At 40.8% G+C, this 11,817-nt stretch overlaps 1 protein-coding gene across 6 annotated transcripts in view; it reads right to left on the reverse strand.

The window, feature by feature from the left end:
• LOC108121141 (chaoptin) overlaps positions 1–11,817 on the reverse strand; it is a 212,176-nt gene that overhangs the window by 14,903 nt on the left and 185,456 nt on the right. For all 6 annotated transcript variants that reach the window (XM_070280653.1, XM_017235077.3, XM_070280630.1 and 3 more), the window contains 2 exons: positions 1,991–2,986; positions 916–1,178 (listed from right to left, as the gene is read on the reverse strand). In XM_070280653.1, the coding sequence (XP_070136754.1) occupies positions 916–1,178; positions 1,991–2,855 (1,128 nt within the window). In that variant the 5' untranslated portion in view covers positions 2,856–2,986. The remainder of the gene's footprint in view (positions 1–915; positions 1,179–1,990; positions 2,987–11,817) is intronic.

Below are 11,817 nucleotides of genomic sequence, written 5' to 3' on the forward strand. Positions count from 1 at the left end.
TTGACGCTTTTTAAACGAATCATCAATTATTTGATTACCATTTTAAATGGTAAATGGCATAAACTTTATTGGAATATCTTCTGAGCTCTGTTTTGGCCAGAATTTCCGGAAAATGGGCCGAAACCAAGGCATGAAATGAGGCAGAAGGCGGCTATTCAGTGCTAATTTGAGGCTAATATGCTGTTGAAATATATTCGGGGAATCACTTTTGGTTCTTGTTTACTTCCGTGTTACCCGCTTAAAGCTTCACTCGAAAGCCGCGCCCACTGTTTCACTTCCGGTATGCTAGTATCTGTGTGTTGGTGTGTGTATTGGTGTGCGTTTCCGGCTGGCCGATTTTCGCCAGTTGCGTTTGCCAGCTCGCCTGCAAATTATTTTATTGAACGCAATTGTTTTTGGCTTTGGCTCGTTTGTTATTCAGCGGCGGCGGCAAATTACTTTTTATGGCTGGCGGCTAGCTCCCCCCTCCCCCTCTCCAATGCTTGCCACTTGCCACCGCTTCACTGTTGAATGTGAAACGCACTGGGGATATTGGGGATTCTGGTGTTGCGGCGGCTGTTTTTCCAAATTTAATGGCTTAGAAAGCCATTTGCATTTTTTTGGTTGCCCAACTTTGTTTAACATTATTTGGCGCCGTATGTTGCCGCAGGATATTTTCAGTGGCATGGAAATAGGGGGTGGGGAGTGGCGAATAGAAGCCAAAAGGACTAATTAGTCTGCATATAAGCCTCATAAATGTCAGTAGAGCTGGCCGATCTAGTCAGGTTTCCCACCAGCCACTGCATCCGATAAGTATGCTATGATTTTTGACAGATGCCCCTACAGTTTGAGAGTCATTGTATTGAAAAGACATCTTCCCCCAAAAACCAAAAATATTTTCAAAAATGTGTTTGCAAATAATATTGCATCACTCACCTGTGTCAATTTCCCGTTAACAATGCTCAAGGACTCGAGGCTGGAGCGGACGTTGCGCAGACTATTGTCCTTGAGGGCCTCCAGGTGCGAATGTGAGAACTGCAGATGCCGGATATGTACGCCCGGCTGGAAGACATCCTGCGACAGTGACGTCACCGAACGGTCAAAATCATAAATGGATAGCGAATGGATCGGGGCCGAGATCCTCTCCAGGGTGGAACGTAGAGATATCGCCGTGGTGCCGGGACACTCCAGAAATAGTCCTGCGGGTGTTGGAAAATGATAATGAGAATATTAATCGTATGGAAGGATAGGGCATTTTGTGCATTTCAATTAGTCTGGATAGACCACATCCTGTCCCTGTCCATGTCCATGGCCATGTCCATGTCCTGTGCAGAAGCAGGTCATTGTAATTCATATTATTGCTGGAGGAGACCAGCACCGGGCCAGCTGTTGTCGGCTAAGTAGCTTGTCATATTCGTTTGAATTCACACCCCTTTCTAATCAATATTCATGGTCGAGGTGGGGCCGTCAAGCAGGCGGAATAACAAGTAGCCAGCCACCCAGACAGCCAAGGACCTGCCCACAAGTCCTTGCACTCAATAAACTCGAAAAGGAATATAATATTGGCTTGTTGGCATCAGTACACCAAAATAATGATATCTAAAGAGTGTGTTTGGAATTCAAGATATTAATTCCGGAATTGAAAAGCTATTGCTAGATGCAACAATAAAATGGCAATACCCTTTGGTAGTGTACATTATTTACGAGCTACTCTAATGACTTTCGACTTGATTGTGGAAATACGTAAGTGAAGAGCTGTGTCTGCTGATGAAATAATCGCTCTCGGGAGGAGTTCAAAGTAAACAACTCCACTGGGTGTGGACTAGCCAAGATGTCCTGTAAATGTTTAGGAAGAAAGCTATGAAGAGCTTCAAGTTCTAACTACTGGGTATCATTTAGTCGACAAGGGTAGTCCTGAACACACTCTGCACGTCCTGGGTGCAATAAACTTTGCTCCAACGTCTCCAACGGCTGATGCGTTTAATTAGCTCGCTCGACCGTTCGCACTTACCATCCTCGAATTTGTAGCAAGGACAGGCCGAGTTGTCGAAGCTGGGGCATTCGATGCCGGCTGCTCCACCACCACCTCCACTGCTACTGCTACTACTGCTACTGCTGCTAGTTCCAGTTCCTTGGGGAGATCCAGCAGAAGCAACGGACGGGGAACTAATGCCGCCCATCTCGGTGAAGAGGAGCTCACGTGCATTGCCTTTGGCACTGGAGATCCTGGCCGAAGGTGTCATCGAGGCTGCGGTTACCCCGGCTGGCAGCTGGAGGAGCAGCAAAATCGGTAGCAGGAGTAAAAACAACCGCAGGACATGCTGCTGCACGCTGGCAACATTATTGCAATTTCCCAACTCCAGCTCTAGGTCCAGCTCCTGCTCCTGCTCCAGGTCCTCCTCCTCTAGGTCCTGCTTATGGTGGTCCACCACCATCATCGCTTCGTGTTTGAATTTGTATTTGTGTTTGCTTTTGCATTTGGAGTCTGTTGGTTTGGTCTGCTGTTCGTGCTTCTTGGCAGCCGATGCTGCTGATGCTGCTGCCACTGCTGCCACTGGTGCTGCCGCCTCTTCATTTGTCCCCATTGCCGTTTGGTCTATTTGATGTCCTTGCTCCTGACGCTGATTATGGTATGGTTGTTGGTGTTGGTGTTGCTCTATCTGGTTTTGTTCTTGTTGTTCCTGCAGCTTGTTTTGACGTTTACCTCGTTGTTTTTGCGGCTCCTGGCACTGGCTATGGCTCTGGCACTGGCTCTGTCTCTGGCACTGACTCTCCTTTTCCTTTGGAAGGACTCTCTGTCCATTTGTTGACTTCGTGCATTTCGCTAATAAGTTTGCCAGCGTTGCTGTCGTTTTAGAATCGCTGCTCTTGCACATTTTCTCACTCCACCCCTCAGTCTATGGAGTTTGGAGTCTAAATGTCCTTGGGGTCTCTCTATCAGAGGCTCTTAATCAGCGTGTGGCATTCGCATCGATGTCCTCCAATAGCCATATCTCTTCTTGTCAGTCTGAAAAAAAAGGATCTTTATTAATTTTAAATCTATTTATTTATTTGAAAAATCTTAAATGTAAAAGCCAGTTTGTTGGGCAACCAACTACCGGAAATTTGTAATAATTAATATCTGTGGTGGCCATGGTGGCTGTGGTGACTGTGGCTCTGGCTAGCCATTATTTTTAGCCAAAAATGAAGGAAATTTCCGGTTAAGGCGACAGGCGACGACTCGGCCAGCAGGCAAGAGTCATTCCGTGCATTAGCCGCCATAATTTTAATGGCGTTTAATGGCCCAGGAATGGAATTGAATGGAGCCCCCAAGGAAAAACAACACAAAAAAAAAAAGGAGAAACACATTAATTAGAAAACGAGCAAACGAACAACAACGACTAAGTAATAAAATAATAATAATAAAGCATGCCAACGTGACCGCCTTCTCGGGAAAAAAGCACTAAATTAGGCACTCCTACTCCCTCCCTTCCAGTCAGTACCCACAAAAATTCACGCACTTGACACAAATTCCTTTCGGGAGGGCGGCCAACATTAAAATTGAAAATAAAAATGAAACGAAATTCAAGAGCGTGGCCAGGGGACGAAAAAAACTGCTGCAAAGGCATGAAAGAATATAATTCATATTACAAACCAGCCAAAAAAAAAAATATATATATATATAGTATATAGGAAGACAAAAAAATGGTCTAATGTTGTCAGCATAAAATGACAGAAAAAGGCGAAAAATAGAAAATAAAATGCCAAAAGGACCCTCGAAAGACAAATGAAATTGCGGCCAGAAAATGGGTTAGCCTTGGCAGTAGTAGCTGTAGTGGCCGTAACTGAAAACTCAAGTAGAGTCATCCACCACTCACTCACATAAGTAGGGTCCTATTAATTTGCTCTATAATTAAGCCCTAATGGCGTTTTTGCATTCGGCGCTTTAATTGCAATTCCTAACTAGTTTTCTTTAATACCCAGCAGGTTTTTCTCATTTTTTTCGTTTCAGTTTTATGTTTTTGGCCAGTTGCTAGTCATACTTTAGTTATAATTGTACATATTATTGATGCCCTTTCTTATCGGGTATTTGCTTGGTTTGGTTACAAGTGGACTCTAAGGCGGGGAATGGCCACAAATAATACCAGATTTTCCTTTCCACAACTAATACCGTATTTTGCTTGGGGAGACCCCTGCAGAAAGTGCGATTTTGGGGTATGAACCCCTGGGAAGGCCATATCTCGGCCAATTCTCATCCGATTCTTGCGAGGAGTACCTTAAACGATTTGTAGATCGATTCTCCACCAATCTGCATTAAAACCTGGCAACGAAATATTTTTTCGATTTTTTTCATATTTTTCCTGGGGAGACCCTTGCAGAAACTGCGACTTTGGGGTATGAACCCCTGGGAAGGCTATATCTCGGCCAATTCTCATCCGATTCTTGCGAGGAGTACCTTAAACGATTCGTATAACGATTCTCCACCAATCTGCATCAAAACCTGGCAACGAAATATTTTTTACATTTTTTTTCATATTTTTCCTGGGGAGACCCCTGCAGAAAGTGCGATTTTGGGGTATGAACCCCTGGGAAGGCCATATCTCGGCCAATTCTCATCCGATTCTTGCGAGCAGTACCTTAAACGATTTGTATAACGATTCTCCACCAATCTGCATCAAAACCTGACAACGAAATATTTTTTCGATTTTTTTCATATTTTTCCTGGGGAGACCCTTGCAGAAACTGCGACTTTGGGGTATGAACCCCTGGGAAGGCTATATCTCGGCCAATTCTCATCCGATTCTTGCGAGGAGTACCTTAAACGATTTTTATAACGATTCTCCACCAATCTGCATCAAAACCTGGCAACGAAATATTTTTTACATTTTTTTCATATTTTTCCTGGGGAGACCCCTGCAGAAAGTGCGATTTTGGGGTATGAACCCCTGGGAAGGCCATATCTCGGCCAATTCTCATCCGATTCTTGCGAGGAGTACCTTTATCGATTTTTGGATCAATTCTCCACCAATCTGCATCAAAACCTGACAACGAAATATTTTTTAGATTTTTTTCATATTTTTCCTGGGGAGACCCCTGCAGAAAGTGCGATTTTGGGGTATGAACCCCTGGGAAGGCCATATCTCGGCCAATTCTCATCCGATTCTTGCGAGGAGTACCTTTATCGATTTTTGGATCAATTCTCCACCAATCTGCATCAAAACCTGACAACGAAATATTTTTTAGATTTTTTTCATATTTTTCCTGGGGAGACCCCTGCAGAAAGTGCGATTTTGGGGTATGACCTCCTGGGAAGGCCATATTTCGACCAATTCTCATCCGATTCTTGCGAGGAGTACCTCAAACGATTTGTGGATCGATTCTCCACCAATCTGCAAATCAAAATATAGATTTTCGAATTTATATATAATTTTTCTGAGACCGGGTATCTACTCTACTTTTTGTCTCTGCCTGTCGGACATCCAGACGCTAGCCAATGCCCACGTTCTCTGTTTAATAAAATACCAAATTTCATAATTGCTTGACAGTTGATGGGGTGAAATGATTATTTAATGATTGCCCAACCAAATCACCTGTATTTGTGCCCCAATACCTTTCACTTTCAATATCGTCCCCTGGGGAGAGAAACACTATAATATATAGGCGAGTTACATGGTTCATCCCTTGGCTCGTGCTGTTTTCAATTAGTGGCCATGACAACTGAAGTTTTTTTTCTGTTTTTTTTTTACCGCCAGCGTGCTTTTTACTTTATTTTTCCATTATGCGGGCGGTTTTCGTTTTGCCGTTTCGTCTTGGCCATTTTCCCAATTGTTGGATAAGTTGTTTTCCCGACTAACAGTTTTCAGTTGGCAGTTAGCAAGTCAGTCAGTTGGGCAGTCAGTCAGTCAGTCATTCAATCCGGTTAGCTGGACTCTTCTCATTTTGCGGATAATTAAAAGTTAATTGAGTAACAAGAAAAGCTCGTAATGCAATTGCACTCACAATTGGTGAAACGAAATTGAAATTATGCCACTGAATGAATGGACTATGGATGGCTGGCATGGCTCTATCCAATGGCAATTTATTTAACGCGGCCAAATCAATAAATCGCCATATGAATAAATGAATGCGAAATGTGGCATTCATTAAACAATTAAATTGAGTGAAAAGTGAAAGTGCCAAAAGGACAAAATAAACTAAGAGATATTAAGCCTCTTAAAGGGACCTGAATTTCTTGTAGAATATCTATTAGAATAGCATTACCAATAGCCTATATATAGTCGCAATTAACACTATCGCTTATTAATCGATCTGGAATCGATTCGGAATTGCAACAATCCTCATTGTATCTCTTGGGAGGCAGGGAGGTAGGACATGATGAACTGCCACTTAACGCGATGCACATCCAGCTCGCAGGGAATGTTGAAAATTAATTGCAATTAAAAATCCCGAACCCAAGGGGGCCAAGATACAGAGAACAATGAGCTGACAATGACAACGATGACGGTAACGGTGACGGTGGAAAGTGCAACCTCTGAACCCTACCTCTTTCTACCCAAAAACCATTCCGGCATCCAATTCAGAGACAGACAGAGTCGGGTGAGGGTCCGAAAGCCCAGGAGAAACCTCAGCTCCGATGGCATTAGCGTTGACAGGCAACTCCCCGACAAAAAAAGAACAGCACCAGTAGCACAAGCAGCAGCAACATCAGAAACATCAGCAACATCAACAGCAGCAACAGCAACAGCAGCAACATCAGCTTTGTTTATGGCAGTAAGCATCTCATCACTCACGCGAATGCACCGAAAAAAATATATATACCAACAAATAAAAGAAATAAAAGTCTTAAGAAAATATAAAATATCATAAAGATTTAAATTTTAATTTTTTTAAAGAATTTTTTAAGCAAAAAAAACTATTTTAAAGAAAGTTACAAGCTTTTAAGAAAAGTGTTACAATGCAGCACCTGTGTTGGCCCTGTCTGTGTTGGCCAGGTTTACTTCCTGTCCCAGTGCAACACCAGTAATAGTAACAACAACAACAACCACAACAAGAATATAGAACCCAACTAACAACATCATATCATCTCTACCCCCCCAGTTTTTGCCCTTCGTCATGCTCCTACTTAGACTTGACTGCTATTTCATTTTAATGACTCACGTGACTTTCACGTATCTCTTCAGAGTCAGAACCCTAGCTCTACATAAAAACATATATATATATAGAAACAACAACAACTACAATATAGTAGTAACATTGTCCAAGGCAAAGCAAGGCAGAAGTATAATCATAATAATAAAAGTTATACACCTAACATGCTATTACATAACAGACACACACAGAGAGACGCCCCCTTCTAGGTCTCGGTCTCTAGCTCGGGCTTGGGCTTGGGCTCCATCATCATCCGACAGAGATGGCTATAGTTGGAGAAAGAGACACAGATAAGTAGAGAAGGGTTCTTACTTGTAGATGCAAGCTTAAAAACAGGGATGGGGGGGGTATGCATCATCAAAACATTCGGTTAATTAGCTCATCAGCAAATGGAAACTTTCTTCAGGAAGCCGATTATCAAACAGCATCGATTGGCAAGGGGATTACGAATATATATACATATAGGATTCGATAGCTAGTCCAAATGGAAAGACCACTCCACTCTATTAATAATGAACCAAAAGATGAGTGCTAATAAATAATAATAACTATTTGAAAATCTTATTCCAAATAGATATATATTTTTGCAAATTATCTTTGGAATGTGGTGCGGTTCTCCACTGACAGGCCATTCATCAAATAGGCAGACTTCCTATTTTTATTTTGATTTGTTTTTTTGGAAAAACTAAGGGAAACCCGGGGGGTAATTGGCCTGGCCAGGCAGTTTCTACATATCTCCTCCAGTGACAAGGGGAACATTAGCACCCGAAACCACTAGGAATATGCGGGTGTGGGATATATCTGGGGGGATATGTCAAGTGTGATTGACAGGAATGGATATCCGTAGGTAATATAAACAATCTGTGTAAGATCACAACATTTGTGATTTTAATTTAGATTTAAACTGTAATAAGCTGATACTGATTTCCTATTCCTAGACCTAGTCTACTGCCACTACCAATTCGAGTTAAACCAACAGCAGTTTCTATTGAAAAGCGTCACAAAAACGGTTTCCATTTTTTTGTTGTTTTGTTTCAGCTTTTGACCATAATCAGTCAGCAGCTGGTTTTCTGTTTAGTGCCGCGGAGTTTGAAAATAGAATCAAGCGGAAAACGCCAAAGGCCCATAAACTTGGCAAATTGGAAAGCCAACTTCAACAGACAAAGTCTAGATGCTCTTTTGGAAGAATTACTTGAGTGAGTTATAGCCATGTTTCACGATAAAGACATTTCTACCTCTAGACTCTACTATAATAGTTATCTTAGCAAAAATAATCTATATATATTAATAGACCTTACTTGTAGTTTAGGGTATCGTAATGGGAATAACATGCACATACTAAGCAGGCAACTGGAAATGGTCAGGGTGAGTGAGAGGAAAACCTGAAGCAGCCAGCTCCTGGGCAGCTCCAAGGCGGAAGCCCAGGAAAATACTTACAACCAGCCAACGGGCAACACCTTTTAAAGTGCCACCGAGCAGCCCCACAAAAGGAAGCCGTAAAAGCAGCAATTTAAAGACGATTAGAATTGATTGTAATTAGTTTACAACAACAACAACTTGGGGGCCTCTTTGGGGTCCAAGTCTCAAAATGAAGTTATTTTTATTCTGCAACTTTTATTTTTTTCCCAATTTAAATTAGAGTTTAAAAGTTAAAATCTTGCCAAAAAAAAAAGTATGACAGCCTTGTGGTTCATGTTTGGAAAGATTTAAACAAAAATCTTAAAGAATCTCGAAGAATCTCGTATCAAGGGAGCTGCAGTCGAACCAAATGTTTAATAACAAAGACCGTGGAATTTTAAGTGGCGACTTATTAATGGGCCACAGATGTGCACATCAACATGCACCACTGAGTTTCCCTTCCCTGTTTTCCCTTCCAGGAAAGGTCTTTCTTTCGTTCAACCTTAGTTTACTTTTTTTTTTTTCTCTTCTTTCTGATGACTCATCGTCGTCCAGTTTGAATGTCACGATTCGGATATATATAGTATGTATATATTTTTTGTTTTTTTGGTCTCTGAGGTTTTTGATTCCCGGTAAGCCATGTTTGGCTTATCAGTATTCGAACACTGACCGCCTGCTCGCCAAAGATATGCTCACATATTTTTCGAGTGTTTTCCTTCGAGGGAAATATATCACAGGGCTGTCGTCGAGTGGGTCAAGATTTGGGCTGACTTGCTGTCTTTAAAGGTGAGGTCTTAGACTATATGATACCTGGTACTCTTCCAGGGTATGGTATTTAGGCTAAGAATTAAAATATAATTTGAAATAAGTGGGGATAGAAGTCTAGATCTTAAAAGTTAAAACTCATAGCTTATAGATCTATCTCTTATAGTCTCTGAGATCTAATTTTAGGGACATGGCCCTAGTCCTTATACCCTTCAAGTACCGGGTATCATTAGAAGAGCAATGCACCTTCAAGATAAAATAAATAAACAAATTAGAACCCAAAGAGCCAATCTTAAAACATAATTATGTATGTTTCTTTGGAGTTTAAAGTTCAAGTAAGAAGTTATGATTTTAAAAACTCTACTAATTATTAGAAAATTATTAAGTATTTATAGTAATTCCAGAAGCTCTACTAAGACCCCTAATTGTTGAATAAGAGACCAAAAGTGATGTGTAAATGGCTTTTCCAATGCCACACTTGCGAATGGCTGTCCACTTTTCATGTTGTCCTGTGGCATGTGATCCCTTTTTCTGTTTTTTTGGTGTCCTGTGTCTTCATGGCTTTTCTTCTCATCGTCGTCGTCGTTGTGTTTTCCCTTCCAATAGCAACCAATTTTTTTGTTCGATTTCAATGTATCTGTCGGCATGTGTTGATGTTTTCTTTTGTAGGCCCGCCGCCCAGAAGCAAATGAATCCTAAAAACGTTTGCTGCCCTTTTCTGGGTATCGCTTTAAACTTGATTCATGTCTGCCCGGCGCTCGATTCTTTTTCTTCTTTTTTTTGGGGGGTCTTTTTGGTATCTTTGGCATGCATATGCGGCTTAGGCCCCCAAGGCCCTTCCCCAAAAAATGTTCCCAACCCGGCAGCGTGTTGATATGTTTATCATTGTTATTATTTATGTTTAGATTTGAATGTCAATGTCGAATGGCAATCGGGAATCAGATTCGGGATTCAATGGGACTCAGCGTCGACATTTATTTCAAACTTTTCAATCTGATGGGGAGGGAGTTAGGCCCTTGGGTTGGCGCCCTTTGAACTTTGATGGCATTAAGTTGTCAATTTGCGTTTTGACTTGCCGAAAAGTACATTTAAAGCGACGCCTACGGATACCCTCTCCCTCCATAGCTTCTTCGGTTTATTAGCTGCCAACGAAAAACAATTACTTTCTCCCCCTTTTTGAAGAGGAAATTCTGAAATAATGGTTTCTGATCCTTAGTATTTGAATTCTGTTTTCTCCACTTTAATGTCTTAATGTCTAATTTTTTTTTTTGTTGAAAAATAATTAAATTATTAGCTGGCCATTTTGTTTACTTAACTATTTTTGTTTTTGGTCCTACCCCTCACTGTTTTTTTGGCGAAAACTTTTGGACAACTTTGGGTATTGTTTGTACTTTTCTTAATTAATGTTGGGCACTTTTCAAAAATATATATATCTATGGAAGTTTGTAGGTATTTGTGTATAAACTTGTTCGGAAAGTGAAAACGAGAACATTAACGAGAAAAAAAAAACCGAAAAATAAATAAAAGTGAAAATGATTAGCATGATGAAGAAATATACGGACAAAGGCAGTCTGAAAAAAAAGTATGTTCGACAGTAAGAGAAAATACATTTTTTTTTTCTTAAAAGAAATTAATTTCCATTGAAAATTCCAAATGCCACTCGAAAAAAGAAAAAAATAAGGAGGAGAACGGGGAGGTGGCTGGGCCGATGGCAGAAGGCAGAAGGCAAACATTCGAAAGACAAAGAAATTTTTTAATTGATTTCACTTAAAGCATCAAAACAACGCCGAGGAAGAGCCAGCTCAGCCTCATCAGATGGTGAAATATCAGAAATTAAAAAAAAAAAGGAAGGAAAAGTACCAAAAAGCGGATGATTTTGAGTTGTGTTGGTTCGTATTTGTTAAACTTTTGTTTTTTTTCGGTTTTTTTTTGGCTTTCTGGGGGAAAGGCCTGCAGTCTGTGGCAAATACTTGACCAGCAGACAGAGGGGCATGCCACTCCAAGAGCATACACCTCGAAAAATTATGAGAAACATATTCCCCAAAAAAAAGGCCTTAAAATCTAAATCTAAGAAGAAAACCAATTTTTTTTATAAAATATATCTTCTCTTAAGAATTTCCCTCAGTGTCCTTATGGCCAAGTGGGCCTAATTGGCCATTATGTTGGCCTAAACAATTCAAGTGCCGGCTAATTAAAGGTAGCGTGAAGTACCAGGCCAAAAAAATAACAAAAAAAAAAACAACAACTCGACTAAATCTTTTCAATTGGCTTTCTTAAATTGGATTTATTTTAGTCTAAGGACATTCGTCGAATTACCCTTAATGTACGGACAAGTGCCTTCATTCAGGACCTTCTCAGTATTTCAATTTTTGATCCTTGGGGACCAACCGCAGGACAACAAGATTCGAAAATAGAATTGTTTTGAAAACATCTTCCCAAAAGAAGAGGGGGAATACCCGTCAATGGAAATTTACCAGGAAATTACTACATGAAGAAGAAGAAGAAGTGTCTATGTAAATTACATGCACTTGGAAAAAAAAAACACAC

This window comes from Drosophila bipectinata, chromosome XL (genome assembly GCF_030179905.1).
Source record: "Drosophila bipectinata strain 14024-0381.07 chromosome XL, DbipHiC1v2, whole genome shotgun sequence".
Lineage (NCBI taxonomy): Eukaryota > Metazoa > Arthropoda > Insecta > Diptera > Drosophilidae > Drosophila > Drosophila bipectinata.